This window comes from Myodes glareolus, chromosome 5 (genome assembly GCF_982192425.1).
Source record: "Myodes glareolus chromosome 5, mMyoGla1.1, whole genome shotgun sequence".
In the NCBI taxonomy this organism is placed as follows: Eukaryota; Metazoa; Chordata; class Mammalia; order Rodentia; family Cricetidae; genus Myodes; species Myodes glareolus.
Window position 1 is genome coordinate 105,721,570 of NC_142030.1, and position 22,573 is coordinate 105,744,142.

Genomic DNA, 22,573 nt, shown 5'->3' on the forward strand with positions numbered 1-22,573 from the left:
GTGGGTCCTGGGGAGCAGACTCTGGTTTGTTGGTTTTGGAAGCAGCGCCGAGACCCATGGAGCTTTCTCGCCAGCCTCCGAATTGTAGTTTGTTAAGATAGTTTAGCATAAATGTAAGCATGGGGGTTAATAGGAAGAGAGGGGCTAAGGGGAAGGAGGAAGACACGCCACATATGGGTGTGGGCTTCTCTGGGGAGAGCCATACGTAAGTGTCCTTCAGTGTAAGATAGCCATACTACAGTTGAGGTGACTTTCTCAAAGGACTCTTCCTGCTGCTGTGATACAATACCCAGGCAAAAGCAACGTGAGGGAAAGGTCTGTTTTCACTCGCAGTCCAGGGTGCTGTCCATCCTGGCGGGGAGGTCTAGGTGGTCACAGCGCATCCACTGCATTCAGGTGGTCACAGTGCATTCACCGCATTTGCTGCATCCGCCGCATCCACCACATCATCCACAGCATTCACCGCATCAAGGAAACAGGAAGGAAGGCCTGCTGCTGCTCCCTGCCCTTGCACCATTTATCCAGTCCAGGATCCCAGTCAAGGGACCGCCTAACCGGTGGGCGGGTCTTCCTGTCTCCATAGAGTCACATGGTGTCATACTGGCCTGCCCAGGGGCAGTCTCCCGAGTGATTCTAGATTCTGCCACGCTGTCAATTGGCGTGAACTCTCATGGCAGCTGTGTGACCTGAGTGAGCTTGTGGGTGGATCCTGCTCCTGTTGTTCACTGACAGACTTCCAGCTGACAGATCACCTCCCAGTTCACAGCTCTGCATAGGAAGTGATGTATTTTCATTGCAGACTCACTGATGTTTCCAGAAAATACCTAGAAGAATAAGGCCATATTCAAGGCCATCTATACTTAAGGCTAAACACAGTTTGTCACTATTTGAACATTTAATTTGAAAGTATTATCTCCCCATCAACAACCTTCACAGCAAACACTAATGGTGCTGGAATTCTCAATATTAGACAGTGAGAGGCTTCTTCCAGCCTCCTCTCCCTGCCACATTCCTTTTATTTCCTTGTATTCTCCTGTGACTTGGGGGAATCAGGGGATTGAGTGGTGAATTGCTTACCTTGGATTTGCAGCCAACTGCCTCACAGAGCCAGTTTATGCAACAGAGGAGCTGTTTTGGCTCACAGTTTTGGAGAGTTCAGTCTGTGGTCACTTGGCTCCATTGCCCTTGGTGGAGTAGAGCTGTTTACCTCTGTCAGATAGGAAACAGATCAAAGGCATAGAGGCAGGGTTCAGTACAGACAGACAGAGCCTAGACACACACACACACACACGAGTGTGCACATACACGTAGTGATCCTTCCTGAGGCGTCTGTATGTCCTCAGTAGAGGCTTTGGGATGCGGTGATGGTTCACTGAGGGCAGGAGGCGTTTGTGGGAAGAGGGGCTCTGCCCACATAGGATGGACCCAGCTGAGTAGAGAGTGAGCCCTCTCAGGGGACCTAGGAAGGTGACCCTTGAACTCACCAGCACCCCTTGTCTCACCTCCGTGCAGCACATCAACAACGAACACATTCATGGGGAGAAGAAGGAGTTCGTGTGCCGCTGGCAGGCCTGCACGAGGGAGCAGAAGCCCTTCAAGGCCCAGTACATGCTGGTTGTCCACATGCGCAGGCACACGGGTGAGAAGCCGCACAAGTGCACGGTGAGCCTCCTCAAACTGCAGAGCCACTTGGGCACAGTCGCGAGCGGGCCCTGACCCCAGCTCCTCCGATGGCTTCAGCTAGCATTTCCGATAACAGATGATATCAAACTGGCTGTTTGCACATTTAAAACATTTTAATAACATTTATTTATGTGGTGGGGGTGCAGGGAAGGAGACATACATAGAAGTCGGAGAACAGCCTGCCAGAATCTGCTTTCTCCTTCCACCATCCCAGAGACGGTGATCCTGGCATCAGGGTTGGCAGCAAGCACCTTATCCATCGAGCCGTCTCCCGGTCCCTATTTGTACGTCTTCTTTGAGAAACAGTACTTGTCATTTTGCTGCTTGGTTACAAGAATTCTTTTGTAGCTAAGTTTTAGGTCATTATCAGACACAGTTTGCAAATATTTTTCCAATTCTCTGTGTTGTCTTCATTTTCTGGATCATATCCCTTGAAGCACAAAAACTTTATTTAGTAAAATCCAAATTTTAGCTGTTGTGTCTTAGAAATGGTCACATTTCTAATGGTGACATGTGGTCACAGTGATTTAACCATCTCTCCTATTTTGTTTTCTTCTAAGAGTTTACTAGGGATAGTGGGAGAAATAGCTAAGCTGATAGAGTACTTGCCTAACATACATGAGGCTCTGGCTTCTGTCTCCAGTAGCACATACCCTGAGTGTGATGGTGCATGCTTGCACAGACCCTGGCTTATGTCCCACTATCACATACACTGAGTGTGATGGTGTGTGCTTGCACGAGGCCCTGGCTTATGTCCCACTATCACATACACTGAGTGTGATGGTGTGTGCTTGCACGAGGCCCTGGCTTTCATCCCGTATCTCAACACCTTGAGTGTGATGGTGTGTGCTTACATGAGACCCTGGCTTCCATCCCGTATCTCACACCCTGAGTGTGATGGTGTGTGCTTGCACGAGGCCCTGGCTTCCGTCCTCAGTAGCACATACCCTGAGTGTGATGGTGTGTGCTTTTAACCCCAGCATTTAGGAGCTGGAGGCAAAAAGATCAGAAGGTCAAGGCTGTCCTTAGCTACACAGTGAGTTTGAGGCCAGCCTGGACTGTATGAGAATCTGTCTCAAAAACTGAAAAGATAGCTCAGCATTTCAGAGCAGTGGCAGCTCTTCAAGAGACCCAGATTCAGTTCTGAACACCAATATGGCGGCCCACAACCACTGTAAGTCCAGGTCCAGAGGATCCATCACCCTCTTGGTGCTTTGGACACCAGGGCCACATGTGGTGTGCAGACATAAGTACAGACCAAACACCCATAACAAAACAGAAGACAGTTAAGAGCTAGGCTGTGGAGAATCAGAACCTTCACATACTGCCGAGAGGATTATAGATGGTGATGAGTTGGACAGCTTATGAATGTGTGCTTTTGTTTATATAAATGCCACACATACATGTGAGCTCATGTATTTCACAGTAAAGCTCGTCTGTCGAGGTCTTTGATATATCTGAGTTTTGCCTTACGCTTTCAGCCTTTCCAGTGTTCCTACTGTCATTACCACCATCATGTGTTCTTTGGGGTGTACAGTGGTACTGAGTGCCCCAGAAGAGAGCAGGGAACGAGGTGGAGGGGTGGAAGGGAGCCCTGGGTCCGGCTGCCTGGGTTGCGTATGGAGTGTTCTTTCTGACCAGTCCACCTCCCTCCAGTTTGAAGGCTGCTCCAAGGCCTACTCTCGCCTGGAGAACCTGAAGACACACCTGCGGTCCCACACGGGGGAGAAGCCGTATGTGTGTGAGCATGAGGGCTGCAACAAGGCCTTCTCCAACGCCTCGGACCGTGCCAAACACCAGAACCGCACTCACTCCAATGAGGTACGTATTTGTGCCTGGGATGGGTTCAACATGTGTGAATGCATTGCTCTTGATTGCTGGGTAGCCATGTTCTAGTTTCATTTCTATTGCTGTCATGCATTACCATGACAAAAAGGGACTCAGTTTGACCTGTAATGCCAGGTTACAGTCTATCATGGGGAAATCAAGTCAGGAATCTCAGCTAGTTATATATACCACATCTGCCGCCCAGAGCGAAATGAATGCATGCATGCTTGCTTACTTGATTGCAGGTGCTCAGCTCCATATCTGCTCTCATCCAGTTCACTACCTCCCGCCTAGGGAATGGTCCGCCCACAGTGGGCAGGGTCTTCCCATATCAATCAGCGTAATTAAGACAACACCCCACAGACACGTCCATAGGCCAATCCAAAACAGACAGTGTCTCACTGAGACTCTCTTCCCACATGATTCTAAATCGATAAAGCTAGCCAGCACAAACCATATGCCAGGTGCCTCCGCCCCCACCAGCCCCTCTCCTTACACAAGTCCTGCATGCCAACAGGCCTCCCTCTTTACACCATAGCCTCTTCCCCAAACAGCACATGCTCCATAAGGCTCCATGGCACACTGACACTCCTCACCTCAGTTTCCTCGTGTCTGTAATACATACAGATGCCACCATCTGCAGAAACTGAAATCAAAACAAATACTCTTAAAGGCGGACATCGTGGTATATGTTTGTAGTCCCAGTGCTGGGGAGGTGGAGGCAGGCAGTCCCTGAGGTTCGCTGGCCAGCCAGTCTAGCTTGGCAGGATCCAGGACAATGAGAGGCCCTTCTCAAAAATGGAAGTGTATGGTGCCTGAGGAATAACACACACGGAGAGCTTCCCAGTTTCCAAGTTGTAAGCATGTCCTGAGATGTACTTTGCTCCCTGCTTCTCTGGCCACTGAATGGCTTCTGCTGCCCGGGTCGCAGATAAGGAAACTGGCGATTAGAGAGGTGATGCAGCCTCTTAGAGGTGTCCCAGGCCGAGAGTCAGGCTGGCTGGCCTCTCTGAAGCTGTGAAACTATGCTGGGCCATTGCTTTACCCATAAGTAGGTGTCTGCCTACAGAACAGCTGCCCTGGTGCTTTCAACCCTCTGTACATGTGGCAGCTTCTGCTCCAGAGGAGGGTATTGCATAGGCTCCACTAGGCTATCAACTGCCTTCCCAGAGCAAGCGGAGCCCCTGGGCAGGCCCAGGAGACCAAGGAAGGAACTCAACAAGAACTCCTAGTCACAGCTCACCTATACAATCCATGTGGTTCAGGCAGACCAGTGTGTGAGTGTCTGTGTGTGTCTGTCTGTGTCAGTAATTTTTTATATATATGAACGTTTTGCCTGTGTGTATCTGCATCATGCATGTGCCCAGTCAGAAAAGGGGACCAGATACCCTGGAACTAAAGTTATAGGTGGTTGCAAGACACCATATAGGTACTGGGAATTGAACCCAGATCCTCTGCAAGGACCTGGAAGCAACAAGTAGTCTAACCCACTGAGCCATCTCTCCAGCCCTGGGGAAAGAGTATTTCTAACAGCTTTGATACAGTGTGGGTCCCAAAGAGACCTTTCTTCAGTGCATGTTAGAAGTTAGAGGCATTCTCAAGGGTTTCTGCATCCCTTAGGATTTCTCCAGACTGGAGCTAGCCTTGGGAGGAATATGGGTATGTATGTGTGGACAGAAGTATATAAATGGTGTGGGGACGTCTGTGTATTTATGTGCACATGTATAGATGTAGAAGTAAGATATGTTACATATTTATATCTGTATGTATTGGAAGATTGTCATATATAGTGGATATTTATATGCAAATATATATGTGCTTATATGTGTGAGGATGGTGCATAAATATCTGTATATAGATATAAGATGTTCATGTATATAAGTACTTTATGAACATGTACATATGGGAACATGTATACATATATGGAGGTATTTACATGTGTGTTGTGCATTTGTTTGTACGTGGTTGGTGCAGATATGGAGAGTATGTGGGGTCAGGTGGTTTATAGGTATATCCATGTTTGCATGGATTTCATCATGATCCATGTTTTTCATCAGGACCACTATCAGCTCTGTTCTGCCAGCCAATTCCCAAATAACCATATAGAGAGTTATTAATAATTATAAATGTTCTGTCGACAGCTCAGGCTTGTGACTAGCTAACTCTTACACTTTTAAATTAACCCGTATTTCTTATCTAGCCTCTGCCATGTGGTGGTACCTTATTTCAACACAGCATGTTCATCTTGCTTCTCTCTGCATCTGCTTGTGACTCCTCTGACTCCACCCTTCTTTCCAGCTTCTTTCTGCCCCCCAGATCTCCTGCCTAGCCATTGGCCAATCAGCCTTTTATTAGCAATGGGAGCAATACATATTTACAGCGTACAAAAATAGGTCCACGGCAAGTGAGGGTGGTTTATATGTGTGTATGTATGTTATGTGTGTGTGTGAAGAAGATATGTGCAGGGTTAGGAATATGTATGTGGTGGTTTGTGTCTGTGGATCTGAGTGTAACCAATCCTAGTACAGAGACTAGATGTTCAGATTCTCAAGTGTGCACCCCATGGCCAGGTGATTGGAAGTTTCCTTGATCCTGTCTGCTTTTGACAGAGACAAAATGGTCTAATGAGCTTGAAATCCCAGTCCCGGTTCCTGGAGGAGCATGTGGGTCTTTCCCACACTCTTTCTGATCTGTCTCAGCAGCTTCTTGTGGCAAGAGTTCTCTTGAGAGTGCGCCTCCTCTACATGCAAGGGTAATAAGTACACCATGTATATCGGCCGGCGAGGCTCCTATGGACTTGACCTGGTGCACTTGATCTATAGACTGTGAAGATGTTGGAGCACTTAGTCCCTGTGCCAGCCGGGACTGCCAGGGAATATAGAATGGCTTCAGAACAGGCATTGCACCCATTTAGAGTTTGTCCTTGGGCCCCCATCCATAACCCAGGCCTGACTCTCCTCCTAGAAACCCTACATCTGCAAGATCCCAGGCTGCACCAAGAGGTACACAGACCCCAGCTCCCTCCGCAAGCATGTGAAGACAGTCCATGGCCCAGATGCCCATGTCACTAAGAAGCAACGCAATGATGTGCACCTCCGTGCCCCACTGCTCAAGGAGAATGGAGACAATGAGGCCAGTGCCGAGCCAGGCGGCCGGGGATCTGAGGCCAGTGCGGAGGCCACTAGCACCAGCCACACCGTGGAGGACTGTCTGCATATCAAAGCCATCAAGACAGAGAGCTCCGGGGTAAGACAGCCGGGTGCCCAGCTGGCCGAGGGCTGTTCCCCATGTTCTTATGTCTTTGCATAAGACCCAAAAGCCCAGCCCCTCTGAGGGTTCTGCTAAGGCACCCCCTTCTCAGAATGGAATGATGCCCCATCTTGCTCCAGCTCAACTTTCCTCCTTTATCACCTTGCACCCCCTCATGAAACCTGTCTTGTTTCAGTCACCTTCTCTGACCCAGCTCCTGCTGGGCAGCTGAGGCTGGGGCTCGGGATGCCCCTCCTCCATGATGCTCTGCACAGGATGTGTTTGCCTCCTCCTCCAGAACCTGGGTACCACTGTGGGTTCCCACCCCTCTGTCCGTGTCTGTGTCGTCCCCACTCTAGCCTCTGCTCCTTTCGTTCTAACCACCTGTTCTTTGTCTCCACCTCTTTTTCCCAACTGTACCTCCCCTAAGGATAGACGCTACTGAGGTGAGCAGAGGAATGGGGTGGGGGTGCCCAGGGTGAGAGGGTGGACTGGGGTGCTGTCTCAGGTCCCTGACTGGGCAGAGATCGAACTGATCTTTGGAGAAGCAGGTGACGCCATGACAGTAGGTAGAGCTAGGCAGCAAGCTAGGTGTGGGGAGCAAGGAATCCAAAGCAAGAGAGGGCATGAGTGAGGTGTGGGGAGCAAGGGAAGGCAGGGATAAGATCTAGGGATCAAGGGAGGGCAGGGGTGAGCTGTGGGGATCAAGGGAAGGCGAGGGTGAGGTCTGGAGAGCAAGGGAGGGAAAGGGTGAGGGAGGTCTGGAGAGCAAGGGAAGGGAGGGCAAGAGTGAGGTCTGGAGAGCAAGGGAAGGCGTGTGAGGGTTGAGATCAAGGGAGGGCAGGGGTGAGTCTGAACTAGACGGAGCAAAGAATAGTGGAGGGCACCTTGGTCAAGGCCTACAGAGTCCTGCTGGTTGGAAGCAACTCCACTAACCTGGGCGTGTATTATTGTTGTGTCTTCCTAAGGAAGAGGCAGGGACAGGGAAGGCATTTGATCCAGAAATGAGCCTTAAACTACTGCATCCAGGGTTTGCTTCCGGGACCAATCTCAGGCCATGCTGGATGCTGTAGAGGACTGTGTTGTTGACTGATTTGCCGGCCCCAGCCCAGCCCAGGCAGAGAGCCAAGTATTCTAGTTTCATTTCTGTGGCTACAGCAAAGACTCCAGCAAGGAGCTAGGAATGGCAAGTGTGAAGAAAGGATTTGAGTTACAATTCCAGATCCCTACCCATCATTTCTGGGAAGTCGAGGCAGGAAGTCAAGCATCTAAGTGTATCACATCCTCAGTCCGCAGCACTGTTTGCTGCTTCACTCAGCTGGCTGTCTTCTCTCTGACAGTTCAGGACCCAGCCCATGAAGTGGTTCTGCCACTCACATTCAGCCTAGGTTTTCCTACATTCAATTAATAATCTAGACAGTCCCCCACAGACATGCACACAGACCAACCTGATCTAGATAATTCCTTATCAAGAATCTCTTCCCAGGTGAGTCTAGACTGTCAAGTTGATATGTAGCCAGTTTGGAGTGGCTCCCCGCTCCTCCCATTATTTCCCTTCTTAAGCACCTCCCCTGGCCTATAGAGAGCACTCTGTGCAGTAGGAGGCAGCTGGCCAGCAAGTCACCAGACTTCTGTTATCCCTCACTTCGTTGTGGGCACATCAGTGGTACCATGTTAAATACCTTCTTTCTGGGTTACAATAGAACAAATCCTTGCTCATGTAGAAGGCAGTCTGGGTCAACCTCATTGTTGGGAAAGAAGGTCAAAGGTAGACTTAACCATCTCCTGCAGGCAGACAAGGGATGGGCTGCAAGTGTCTCTTCAAAGTAGTTCCCTGCTTCCTCATGTCCCTGCCCAATCAAATACAGAAGGGTATGAATGTGGGGTGGGCTCAGGACCAGGCGACTTCTCACCCTCTGAGCCTGCGCCTTCTGCCTTGTCCCTACAGCTGTGTCAGTCCAGCCCCGGGGCCCAGTCATCCTGCAGCAGCGAGCCCTCTCCCCTGGGCAGTGCCCCCAACAATGACAGTGGCGTGGAGATGCCGGGGACGGGACCAGGGAGTCTGGGAGACCTGACGGCACTGGATGACCCGTCTCCAGGAGCGGACACCTCAGCCTTGGCCGCCCCCTCCACTGGTGGCCTGCAGCTGCGCAAACACATGACCACCATGCATCGCTTTGAGCAGCTGAAGAGAGAGAAACTCAAGTCACTCAAAGATTCCTGCTCGTGGGCCGGCCCAGCTCCACACACCCGCAACACCAAGCTGCCTCCCCTCCCAGCAAATGGTGAGTGACGCCCAGGGATTAAAAGTCCAGGTAGGAGAGAGCCTGGGGCTGTTTTCTTACTGACTACCCACAATGAGATAGATCGGATGGTTTCAGGTTCTCAATGTCTTATTCAAAAAAAAAAAAAAAAGAACTGAAGAAGCCCACCACAAAAATAGCAAAAAGAGACATATTTTATTCAGAAGTGAAGTGTGAGTACAGGCCACGTTACACAGCTCAAGAGTTCCTGATGATTGCCCAGGACTTCCTCTAGAAAGAGGAGACAGGTTGCTAGGGGCAGGGTGTGGATGGTCTTTTGAGTTTGATTAGCAGCCTTAGGTTATATAAGCCTTAGTTCATTGTCCTGATTTTATCCATATGCACACCCAGTCGTGTATAACTAGATAAATGTCGGGGGGGGGGTGCTCCCTGAATAGTTCACTCCAAGGGTATAATTTACCTTACTGTGTATGGCACCTCAAACAAGTTCAGGCTGGATCAGCCTGGTTCCTTGGTCGTAGCTGTATTTCAAGAATATGTTTGGCCACTGAAGGTTCCTAAGGGTTAGTGGAAAACTAGAAGTCAAAGTGACCAGGTTCTTTTGTTTGAAGAGGGCTATGGGTATAGCTCGGTGCAGGTGCAAGCTCCAAATGTGTAAGTGTTCTGCTGGTAGAGGAGTGTGTTCGGTGTCAACCAAGTGAAGCCCGATTGCTAAGCTTTCACCTCACTTGGCTACTTCAGCCGTTTGTGTGACGTGGAAAGGAAACAGACCCATAGAGATGAGGGGGCCCACCCAAACCCCAGGCAGCAGTAAAACTTAGTTCGGGTCTGTGAGCTCCAACATACGTGTTATTCTTCACGCAGCATGCCGCTGTAACCCTCTAAACACAGGCAGACCCTGCTACAGCTCCGTCCTTACCTAGCTGTTCAGCATTTCGGGTGTCATGGTAATGGCTCGAGGAAGGAACCCAGTATGGCTGCCATCCCAAAGGAGCCACAGTCAGATTCACGTGCAGGGCAAGCCACAAAGCACCAAAGACAGAGGTGGGGAGCTGGGATACTGATGTACTGAGCAGGTGCCTACTACAGGAAAGAGCAGGGGGCTTCATGGAGGAGGGGGTGCTCGGCAGGGGCTTCATCACCAAGAGCATCTCTGGAGTGCCACTGGGCACATAGACCCCAGGCTGCCACCTCACGATGGTGCACACTGGCATACCAGCAGCCCCATTGTTGGAAGGACTGCTGGCAGAAGACCATGAATTCTGCAGGTCTAGGATCTCTTGGGTGTTGTGAGAGGAGCAGCGGCTGCGTCCCACCACCTGGCTCCCGGCTAGCTTTACCCGAAATAATTACATGGAACGTGTATTCATTTAAACACTGCCTGGCCCATTAGCTCTAGCCTCTTACTGGCTAATTCTCACATCTTGATTAACCCATTTCTAATAATCTGTGTAGCACCACGAGGTGGTGGCTTACCGGGAAAGATTCAGCATGTCTGACCTGGCAACTGGTTCCATGGCGTCTGCCTCATTGCCTTCTTCCCAGCATTCTGTTCTGTCTACTCCACCCACCTATGTTCTGACCTATCAGGCCAAGCAGTTTCTTTATTAACCAATGAAAGTAACACATAGACAGATGACCCTCCTACATCACTTGGGTTGCAGACAGCTGTCTCCGCTCAGGTTACCACTTCATCTCATCCCTGGTCATAGGGGACGTGATCACTTGTCTGCCCATCTCAGACCTGAAGAGCTATGGGAGGCCTTGACTGGCCTCTGCCCTCTAAGGTCAGCCTAGACAATACTGGGAGACCCTGTCTCAAAATAGGAATGAATCAAACAGCAAGAGCTGGAGATGCAGCTCAGACGTCCAGTACTTGCCTGTTATCCTCACGGCCCTGAGTTGTCCTCAGCACCGAATGAAGGTTGTGTGGTGTACACCCATAATTCCAGCGCCCAGTAGGTAGAGACAGCAGGATCAAAAGCTCAAGGTTGGTTACAGGAGTACCTAAAACCTTTGCTTCAACCTGGGGTACCTAAAACCTTTGTCTTCCAAGGGGAAAAAACCTTCCATGTGGGGACATAGGAACTATGGGCCGGGCCCTCCTGAGCCCTGCTGTCAGTAACCCCATCATGTGCAGGTGCAGTTTATATACAGCTAAAGAAACTGGGATGGTTTCTCTGTGTAGCTCTGCTGTCTTGTAACTCATTCTTTAGACCAGGCTGGCTTTGAACCCAGAGATCTGCCTGCCTCTGCATCCCGAGTGCTAGGATTAAGTACCAGCATGCCATCTCACCTAGCTTCCTCCTTCCCTTCTTACACCCAGAATTCTTCTCTATTGAGTGCCTGCTGTGTACTTGGCCTTGTGCTAGGACTCCAGGCTCAGCCTGGTCAAGAGGGGTACATAGAGGAACCGGTTACTCAGGATAGGTGATTTTTTTTTTGTTTTTGGAATATAGCCATAGGACCCTAACACCACCAGGGAGTAAGTGTCCAGCAGAGCACAACCCTTGGCCTCCTCTGACCCCTCTGTTCTTCCCTAGGTTCTGTCCTGGAAAGCTTCAGCAGCACTGGGGGCGGTGGGCCAGCGGGATTGCTGCCCAACCAGCGGCTGCCAGAGCTGACCGAGGTGACGATGCTGAGCCAGCTGCAGGAACGAAGGGACAGCTCCACCAGCACCGTGAGCTCGGCCTACACTGTGAGCCGCCGCTCCTCTGGCATCTCCCCGTACTTCTCCAGCCGTCGCTCCAGTGAGGCCTCACCTCTTGGCGCCGGCCGCCCGCACAATGCCAGCTCAGCAGACTCCTATGACCCCATCTCTACAGATGCCTCCCGGCGCTCCAGTGAGGCCAGCCAGTGCAGCAGTGGGGGCCCAGGGTTGCTCAACCTTACGCCTGCGCAGCAGTACAGTCTGCGTGCCAAGTACGCAGCGGCCACTGGTGGGCCACCACCCACACCGCTGCCGGGGCTCGAGCGTGTAAGCCTCCGCACCCGCCTGGCATTACTGGATGCCCCCGAGCGTGCACTGCCTGGCGCTTGCCCACATCCACTGGGGCCACGGCGTGGCAGCGATGGGCCTGCCTACAGCCATGGTCACGGTCATGGCCATGGCTATGTGGGCGCGGCTCCTGCCTTCCCCCACGAGGGGCCGGGCAGCGGCAACATGCGCCGGGCCAGTGATCCTGTGCGGCGACCAGACCCCCTGGTTCTGCCTCGGGTGCAGCGTTTCCACAGTACCCATAACATGAATCCAGGTTCATTGCCGCCCTGCACTGATCGACGAGGCCCGCATCTCCAGAGTCACCCTGGCGTGGATAGCAGCCTGGCTCGTGGCACCTACTCCCCAAGACCCCCTAGTATCAGTGAGAACGTGATGATGGAGGCCATGGCTGCCGGAGTCGATGGCACAGGACTTGAATCCGACCTGGGGCTGGTGGAAGATGAGCTGGTGCTGCCAGACGATGTGGTCCAGTACATCAAGGCCCACACCAGCGCTTCCTTGGATGACAGCACACGACAGGAATATCCTGCAGAAAGCACTGGTTTCCCTGAGAACTCTAAACTGCCCAGTCCTGGCCTACAAGGCCACCGTAGGCTAGCAGCTGCCGACTCCAACGTGGGTCCTTCTGCTCCTGGACTGGGGGGCTGCCAGCTGAGCTACAGCCCCTCCTCCAACATCAGTAAGAGCAACATGCCTGTGCAGTGGAATGAGGTGAGTTCTGGCACCGTGGATGCCCTGCCCAGTCAGGTGAAGCCACCTCCCTTCCCTCATGGCAATTTGGCTGTGGTTCAGCAGAAGCCAGCCTTTGGCCAGTACTCGGGATATAGTCCACAAGCCCTGCAGACCAGCTCAGGAGGTCTAGACAGCACCCAGCCACACCTACAGCTTCGTGGAGCCCCCTCTGCAGCCAGAGGGAGCTACACGCAACAGCCTCGACAGCCGGCTACAGGCGGCCAGTGTCTAAGTGTGACTGCCACCCTGAGTCCTCAGGCCAACTACTGCCAGACCCACCCCCAGCTGAGCCCAAACATTAGTGGACAGCTGAACCAGTTCTCTCCCTCCTGCAGCAACATGGCAGCCAAGCCCAGCCACCTGGGCCTCCCTCCACAAATGGACGTTGTCTCCAATGCCACCATGATAAGTGGCCATCAGCGGGAGCTTGGGATTGCCAGTTCATCCCTGCCTGGGGTGTCCCAACCTCACGCGGTCCTGAGCTATCCCCCGCAGGAAGGCTACCAACAGAGTTCCAACCTTCTGTCCTCACACCAGCCTAGCTTCATGGAGTCCCCGCAGAGCACTGGCTTTGGTCTCTTGCAACCTCGGCCACCCCCTGAGCCCAACACGGCCAGCCGTCACCGCGGAGTACGTGCCGGGCAACAGCAGTTGTATGCCAGAACCACTGGCCAACCCATGGTCACATCTGCCAACCAAGAGACAGCAGAAGCTATGTCCAAGGGAACAGCAGGGACCATGGTATCCCTGGCTCCTCAGCCATCTCAGGACACAGGGCGGTCACAGGACCAGAACACACTCTACTACTATGGCCAGATCCACATGTATGAACAAAATGGGGGCTGCCCAGCCATGCAGCCCCAGCCACCACAACCACAAGCTTGCTCAGACAATATCCAGCCCCAGCCTCTGCCTTCACCAGGGGTCAACCAGGTGTCCAGCACCGTGGACTCCCAGCTCCTGGAGGCCCCCCAGATTGACTTTGATGCCATCATGGATGATGGGGATCACTCAAGTTTGTTCTCTGGTGCACTGAGCCCCACCCTCCTCCACAATCTCTCCCAGAATTCCTCACGCCTCACCACACCCCGGAATTCCCTGACACTGCCCTCCATCCCTGCGGGCATCAGCAACATGGCTGTCGGGGACATGAGCTCCATGCTCACCAGTCTGGCTGAAGAGAACAAGTTCTTAAACATGATGACCTAAAGGCCCTGCTACGGAGCAGACCCGAGCAACCGTAGCTTCTTGGAACGTGAGAGTCTAATCTCTCCTCTTTGTGAGAAAAGGTATTAATTAGGTCTGAGAGGGCTTGGGCAATGGCTGGTTCAGACTCGCAAATATTTTAAGGAACGTTTTAGGGGCATCCTCTTTGTTGTTTGACCTATTATTCGGAACACTCAGAAAGTCTTGTTCAGAAAGAAACTCGTTTACACAATGCTCGCCAGCCTTTGGTGTTTATGGGATTACTCAGTTCTGGCTTCTTTGCCTCTGCCATTCCACTAATGAGAGAGTACATTGGCCAAGGCTTTCTAAGTACATGCCCAAAGAGGGACGGGGAATCACTTTTGGGTTTGAATCTGAGACCATGCTGGATACTCTGCTCTGAGAAGGGTTTGCCATTCTGCCGCTTGCAAGGAGAAGGGATTGCTGCCTCCCCCAAATTCTCCCATGAAGCTTGCCAAGGTTGCTTACCACGGAGGAGAAAGGTGTTTCTGCTGGGATGTTGTGGCGTCTCCTCAATTACTGCTAGCATCTCCATTCCCTTAGAGACCTGTAAATTTCCTGAGTGGAGAGGAATTAATAAAATACATATCAAAAGGAAATAAACTGTGCTACCTGGGACAAGCCCAGAAGCTCCCCAGGGGCCTCTCCTGTTTACAGTGTTTGGAAATGTACAGTGGTGCCTCTCCTGGGAAGAACACTTGTGTCTAATTCCTCGGGTTGCTGTGGGCTGGGGATGGACCAAGGTGAAAGAGACCTTCCGCGGAAAGAGCAAGTTGCATGTTTACCCAGTCCTCTGTCTTCTGTGCACTACCACCCTCTGTGGAAAATTCTAGGGCTCCTCCACACTGTGCTGGGTGGCCAGCTGTCCACACCTAACCACCAGGTGCGGTCTCAGTACTTTCCGCTCCCCTGACCTCTGCCCTCCTCTCCATGTTGTTTGGCATGGACCAATGACATGCATGGTGTTTGTGGTCGGGTGAGAGGGCGTAGGATTGATTCTCGGACTTGGAGGAACTAGTCACTGAATTTTCTTGTTCGATATGGCCGGGCCCCAGATGAGAAGGGGCGTTTGGAAACTGACTGCAGAAAGAACCAGTTAAGAACACCCTGCAGGGGGACCCACGCCTCTTCCCCACCACACACCTGCGCACACCCCATCCAAAACTTCTCCCCTTGAGTTCATAGACACTTTGCCAAACCAAACCTTGCCACTTGGAGCTTCCCTCTGGCCATGGCTCTGGCTTCAGTGAGGAACTTCTTAGCAGAGTCTGGACCTCTGGGTCCTAAGACAGCAAACTTGTCTGTTTACAATCTAGAGACAAGACCAACTCCAAATGACAGCTCTGGACCACGCCCACGGGTCTGTGGCCCCAGTGGTGGGACCTCTCTGCCTGACATAGACCCCGACTCCCCCTTCTTCACTTGTATCTATTTGGTGTAGATATCGCATCCTCGAATACACTGTGGGTGAATCGTCCAGCCAAATTTATATTGCCAAACATTTTTAGCTTTTTCTACATGCTATAAATTGAGATGACATTCTCAACTTGTAAATAAGTCTTTTTGTACATTAAAAATAATTTTTTCATAATTTATCTTGTCGATCTGCTTTTCCCTTGACAGCAGTTAATGAGAATCTAGGCAGTAAATTTGGTGCATTTGAACAAAAATTAGGCTGTATTTTTTCACAACTGTGTCAAAATTGACTAGCCCACCTTAACCCAGACAAGCTTAATTCAGGATCATTTACTGGCTGTTTGCTTCTGAGAAGTGAAACTCTGGAATGGGAGCAGGCAGGGTTTGACAGGTTGCTGGGACTCGGATACTAGGGAGCTTTCTCAGTACGTTTGAGTCGATTGACTGGGGTCCCAATGTGCCAGGTCACATGTCCCAGGCACAGTCTGGTTCCTGTGATAATGTTTTGGTTACTACCTCATGCGGTGATCAAATAAAGACAAAAGCCATTTATGGGGAGAAGGGCTCAGAGTTCAAGGGTATAGTCAGTCTGTCCCAGTGGAGAATGTTCGGCAGGGGTATAACGTATGTGGTCACATGCATCCACAGTCAGGAAGCAGAGGAAGGGGCATGCTAAAGGTCAGCTTCAGGCTAGGACCCCCAGCCGATGGAATGGTGCTGCCTGCGGTTAAGGTCCCTCAATTTTCCCAACCTCTAAGCCTTCACTGGCATGCCCAATGTCAGGTTGACATTGAGACTAACTGTTTTAGTGAGTGAAGGGTGGAAAGAAGGACAGACTTCTAACATTGACAGAAGAGAGTCAGGACAGACAAGTGAAGTCCTGGGTGCATAGTGCCCAGCCTTGGGTAGAGGACCAGTAGAGAGCCGTGACTAGGACCCCGAGCCTAGGAAAGCCTCCTGGTGGGTAGACAGGCAGAACCTTGGGTCAATAAATTGATAGTCAGCACTGGGCAACGATTGGGCAATGTTGACTTCAGAAGGCTGGGACTATAGTGTTGGGCGAGTTCTAATTAATAGAAACCCGGAGCCAGATATGGGGCAAATGCTGAAAGACTAGAGACAGAAAGGAACAAGCAACACCCATCTCTTACCTTGCTAATTCTTCAACTGACAAAGGGCCAAACTACTGTCTCCTTCCGCCTTATATTCTTCTCTCCACCCAGCCATATCACTTCCTGTCTGTCTATACAGATCTCCAGACCTCTGTGGTTAACTTGTGGCTAGCTCTGTTCTTCAGGCAAGTTTTATTTGTTAGAGTACAAACAAGATATCACCACAATATAGCTTGATTGGTTCAAATCCCCAGAACCCACATAAAAGCCAGACACAGTAGTAGAATTACCTATGGGGAGTTAGGGTCCAAAACCAGGAGAATCAATTTGCAGTCCAGTTAGCCTGGCACACAAATTCAGAGACCCTGTCTCAGGTAGAGGGTGAGGCTCGGCACTCGAGGTTGTCCTCCCAAGTCTACACCCACACTATGGCAATGTGCGTGCCTGCAAATGGGGGTGAGGTGGGGGGATTCAAGTGCACACACATTAAAAACGAGGTTTTTACAGGAAGCTCAGTGGTTAAGAGCATTTGTTGCTCTTGTAGAAGACCCCAGTTCAGTTTCCAGCGCCCATGTCAGGAGGCTCACAACCACTGAAACTCTTATTTCTGGGAGGATCTGACTTCCTTCTGTGACCTCAGTGTACACTCATGCATGTGTGTACACTCACACGCAGACACAGAGATACATACAAAAAGTAAACACAGAGGCCTGGAGAAATAGATGGGTGGCTAAGGGCACTCCTGCAGAGGACCCAGGACCCAGCACCCACATGGCTCACAGTCACCCATAACCCAGTTCTTGAGAAACGATGCACTTTTTATGATCTCCTTGAGAACCAGGCATGCACATAGTATGCTTGTATACCTACAGGCAAAACATTCATACATCTAAAATGAATATTTTTTAAATCTTTTTTAATAAAATTGGAAGGTTGGGGTGGGGGGAGAGAGAGAGAGAGAGAGAGAGAGAGAGAGAGAGAGAGAGAGAGAGAGAGAGAGAGAATGTACACATGTGCATGTAGAGGCCAGGGGATAACATAAGCTCTCATTTCTCAGGCCCTGTCTATTCTCACTAGATCTCGATGTCTTGGATTTCACCAAATAAGTGAACTGGCCACTGAGCCCAGGGTGCACCTGCACCCTTGACAGTGCTGACATTACAAGCATGGGCCACTACACCCACCTTTTTATTTTTATTTTAACTTTTGTTTGGTTTTTGTTTTGCTTTTTAAGACGAAGTTTCTCATAGAGTCTGCTTGTCCTGGAACTTGCTCTGTTGGCCAGGCTGGCCTCCCTCTGTCTCCTGAGCGCTGGGATTAAAGGCATGCGTCACCACGCCTGGCTCCTTCACGTTTAATGTGGGTTTTGTGGCGGGAACTTGGGTCCTAGAATTCACAGGAAACACTTCACTGACAGTCATGTCCCCATCCCCAAGACTGAGGTCTCCATGTCAATGTCTGTCGATGTCATAAAGCAAGAATCACACAAATAGAGTCAGGCGCGTGACTCAGATGAAGTTAGATGGCTACGTTTGCCCTTGGAATAGCAAAATACAGATTTTTAGACAGAGATGTTCAGGAGGGAGATTGCAGTAATTTCTTGTACAATTAAGGGGGAATGCAACTATTGTGGGGATTCTGAGCAAGAGCACAATAGATAACTGAACTACTTAAAATCTTCAAAATGACATCGGTGTAGTGGCACTCACCCTTAACCCAGCGCACAGAACACAGGAGGTTCAAGATCATCTCCAGCTACAGCAAAGACTTGAGACCAGCTGTGCTGCATGAAACTGCCTCAAAATAAAAATAAAATCTGCAAGTAACCCGAAGGTTACGTAGAAAACAAACAGCAATCCATAGAAGAAACGGAGGAAATAAATTAAAGACAGCAGTGGCCCTAAATGCAGCCCCATCGATAACTACATAAAATGAAAACAACCTAAAAGCTTCAATTAAGACATGCACAGAGAACAGGCTAGCATTTCAGACACGCAGCTTTAAGACTTCCTATAAAGCTGCCGTCGTTGAGGCAGCAGAATTGACGATGGTAAAGTTGCAGATGGGTGGCGTGGGACAGAGGGCAGTCAGCAGGCAGCGCCCAGAGACCAAACCGACTGTGTTCTGAAAGGCTTGTTCAACCTGTGACACACAGGCCGCGTGCATACCAGGAGAGTCATGGTGCAGCGTAACACCGTATCGTCAATGTACTTAAAACATTATGAGGGCTGTGTGTGTGTGTGTGTGTGTGTGTGTGTGTGTGTGTGTGTGTATGGTGTTTCCTGAGTGTGAACCTTGTAGAAGACAGTGTCATGCAGCACTGTCAAAAGGTTAGACTTGGGGTCTAGGATTTAACTTAGTGCTAGAATGCTTACCTAGCAAGTACAGAATCCTGGGTTCCTTCCGCAGCTCTGTGTGTGTGTGTGTGTGTGTGTGTGTGTGTGTGTGTGTGTTCGCGCGCGCACGCTGAAGTGTGAGACCTGAGAGAAGGAAAGCAGGGATAGATGGCCCAGGCCAGAGTCCCAAGTAGGAAGTTCCCCAGGAGGGCGGGAGATAGTAACTAGAGATGCTCATCTCATGGAACACAGAAACTGTGGTCTCCACCTCTTCCTCTCCCTCTCCTCTTCTTCCTCTCTTCCCCACCACCTCCTCCTTCTCTTCCTCCTCCTCTCCCTCTCCTCTCTCACATGCACACACGTAAACAAGTGTGAGGTGGGCACGCACACGTATCTTCTCCCATCCTGAATCCAAGCCACAGGAAAATCTTCCTCACTGCAACTTCAGAAATTACCCAGAACCCTTTGCATTGTCACCACTCCCCGCCTCCATCTTGTACGTGAGCCCCTTATATGGATCCACAAGCCAGCATCGCCATGCTGCTGATGTGTACTCTCACAAACATGGAAATGAATGTCTTTCCTCCAAAATGATGGGATGGGGCTCCTGCTGCCCCACAAACCTGGGGAATCTGGTTTATAGAACTGTGTTCTGCTTCCTGTCAACCCACACCTCCCTGCTGATCCACTTGCCCCACCCTGGTCTCAGTCCACCACTTTCCTCTGTCAGACCAGTCCTTTCAAACACTGTTTCCCCACTTGGTGTCTCTAAGTCTCATGGTACGTTGGGCTCTTGTGACCGCATCCCCTCCCCTCCCCTTATCACTTCATTTCTATGTTCTTATTACCATGCCGAGCAAAGCCCAGCACGTGTTGCCTCGGTGCCTTCGCACTGACCTTCCCATTGTCTGGAATGCTGTCCTCTCAAACAGTCAAAGGATTCGTTCCTTCCTTCAGGCCTTTGCTGTCGTAACCACCCTATTTAGAAGGATGGGGGTGGTGGACAGGGATCAGTGCACTTGCCTCGCATGCAGAGGGCTCTGGGTTTGATCGCCAGCACTGGAAAGAAATGAGCTCTCATACCTCCCCCTTTACCTGCTATGCTTTTCCCTCAAGCACAGATGGCCTTCAAAACTGTAATTCACACCTTCTGAATGAGCTCACTGGTGCTGGGAGCTGGTGCTGGGAGAGCGTGTGCAGGGAGACGGGGGCGGCGGTGAAAGCAACTAGTCCTGGCGCCTTTCAGAAGTTTGCCAAGACGGAGAAAGAGAACAATAGAAGAGTCTCTGATTGCGAATGTTTTGTTTTGAAACAGGGTCTCTATAGCCCAGGCTGGCCTGAAACTTCCTGTGTAGCCAAGGATAACCTAGAACTCCTGATGCTCCTGCCTCTACCTCTGGAGGGCTGGGATTACAGATGGGCAACACCACTCCTGACTTATGCAGCATTGAAGACTGAAGCTAGGGTCTTGTGTGTGCAAACCAAACACCATACCAACTAAGCCACATTCTCAGTCCTTGACTGTGGTCCTCAGTGGGAAACAGACACACGTAAAGATTTCTTAGACACTCTGGATAGAGAAGTAGGAGAGCTTGCTACAGTGCATGATGGTAATTAAGGGTGGGGCAGGGTGAGGAAGAGCTGGCCTTGGCAGAATGGGTGTAGCCTTTGGAACAAGGGGACCAGGACAGAGCTGAAGAGGTCGGGGGCTTGGAACTGAGGAGGAAAGAAGGCTGCTGGCCTCTCCCTTGACTCAGGAGCTAAGAATGTCTCTCAGGAGACAGAGGAAGCAAAGACCCAAATGGGTTGAGAAGACTGGGATAGCCTGGAAAAGCATGGCGGAGTGAGGGTGGCGCTCGTGCGAATGGAAGACCAGGCCCAGTGAGGGCCTTGTTCCATCTGCCGGCACGGTCATGGAGCTCCTGGAGGAAGTCTGAGGCCTGTGCCACCACCAGCTGTCCTGCAGTCTGAGTATGGGCTACAGAAGGGAATCTGAGCCTATTCCAGGCTTGGGGAAAGCCCAACTGCCCATGTGGGAAGGTGCCCAGGCACAAGAGACATCTCTGACTCCTTTTTGGGCCAGATTGCAGACAAGGCTTCTTTGGGGGAGCCCCTGCTCAATGCTTCTCAGTGCAACTCTTTACTAGGTGTGGGGAGAACCGGTTAGGCCTCGGGCGGGAAAGTCAGCTGCTGTGGCTAGCGGTAATTCCCCAATGTCCTTTATTGGCTCCGCTTGGTGCGAGTGACACCAGGGCCTGTTTTACGGGCTGGCAGCACCACCTCAGCCAGCACAGTGGCTGTCAATAAGGGCTGTGTTTTATATCACAAGCTGGACGATTTATGTGGGGGCCCAGCACCCTGCAGACAGCTATTTGGCCAGGGAAGAAAATGACCTAATGCTTAAGAAATTTGGGAACCAGAAAACAAACGTGTGTGTATGGGTGCGCGCACGCGAGCACGGCGCTGTCTGTATGTGCCAGCTTTGTCTGTGAACTCGCCAGGCATTAGAAAACAGAAATCACTGTTAAATACACCGGCTGTAAAAATTAAATGAAACCAAATGAGTCATTTCCTGCTGGATAGGGCCTTTGCGTCACACCTGATGAGCAGGGTTTTGGGGAGAGGTGGGCCATTTCCTACCAAATCAACTTGCATTCCTTTCTCCCCAGGTAAGTGAATCTCTCTGCAAAACATTGGGTAATGTCTCCACTCAGACACGTTCATCTCTTGCTGAAGTGCTTGCCTATTTTAGGTCTGTCTTCGAGCATGCCAAACTGCGTGTATGAGAGCATGTGTACACATATGTGTGAGTATGTGTGCATGTGAGTGCATGTGTACACATATGTATGTGTGTGTGAGAGCGTGCATGTGAATGTGTGTGTATGAACACCTATCATGTGGGGGCCAGAGAAGGGTGTGGAGGGTCCTGCTCCGTCTCTTTCCATCTTATTCCTTGAGACAGGGTCTTTCACTAAACCTGAAGCTGGCAGCCAGCAAATCCCAGCAACCGACCCACTGCTCTCCTTCGCACAGTGCTGACATTATCGCCTGTGCAACCACCTCAAGCTGCCTGCGTCTGATCTTTTAACATTGTGACATGATGTGGCTACATACAAAAATTCAAATGAATCACTTTTTAAAATTACTTCAAAACTGTTTCGTTATGTTTGAAGTCTGTGTTAGGCCATACATGGCCTGCAAGCTATGGACTGGACATACCTGTGTCAACTCAGCTTCTGGAGAGTGGGCACCTGTCATTTGGTTTGATATCCAAGGCCTCTGTAAACTGCACTGGGTACCACAGCAAGAGCCCCACCCCTGGCTGCTGAGTCAAGGCTTTCACATAGTAGCTGTATCAGGGTATGATAATGTGTGCCTATAATTCCAACACATAGGGAGTAAAGGCAGGAAGGTCAGGAGTTCAAGGTTATCCTTGGCTACATATCAAGCCTGAGACTAACCTGGGCTACAGGAGACATCTTACATGAATTCTGGGAACCAAATCCAGGTCCTTAGGTTTCCAAGGTAAACACTTTACTGACAGAGCCATTTCCCTGGCCCCTGTTGCTTGGCTTTCATTCTCCTCAAAAATCAGATGTTCCCCCAACATGCTACCCTCTCAAGTCCCCAAAGATTCTTGTCATTCTTGTCATCCCTTGAGAGGCTGCTTTAGCTCCAAGCATGTGTCTGCATACCTACCCAGGGCCTGGAGTTGAGCCCAGGTCC

At 50.8% G+C, this 22,573-nt stretch overlaps 1 protein-coding gene across 4 annotated transcripts in view; it reads left to right on the forward strand.

Annotated features, from left to right (window-relative positions):
- Gli2 (GLI family zinc finger 2) overlaps nucleotides 1-15,574 on the forward strand; it is a 225,402-nt gene extending 209,828 nt beyond the window's left edge. For all 4 annotated transcript variants that reach the window (XM_087906602.1, XM_085688367.2, XM_085688365.2 and 1 more), the window contains 5 exons: nucleotides 1,513-1,662; nucleotides 3,340-3,504; nucleotides 6,475-6,756; nucleotides 8,708-9,044; nucleotides 11,567-15,574. In XM_087906602.1, coding sequence (XP_087762728.1) covers nucleotides 1,513-1,662; nucleotides 3,340-3,504; nucleotides 6,475-6,756; nucleotides 8,708-9,044; nucleotides 11,567-13,965 — 3,333 coding nt within the window. In that variant the 3' untranslated portion in view covers nucleotides 13,966-15,574. The remainder of the gene's footprint in view (nucleotides 1-1,512; nucleotides 1,663-3,339; nucleotides 3,505-6,474; nucleotides 6,757-8,707; nucleotides 9,045-11,566) is intronic.
- The last annotated feature ends 6,999 nt before the right edge of the window (nucleotides 15,575-22,573 follow it).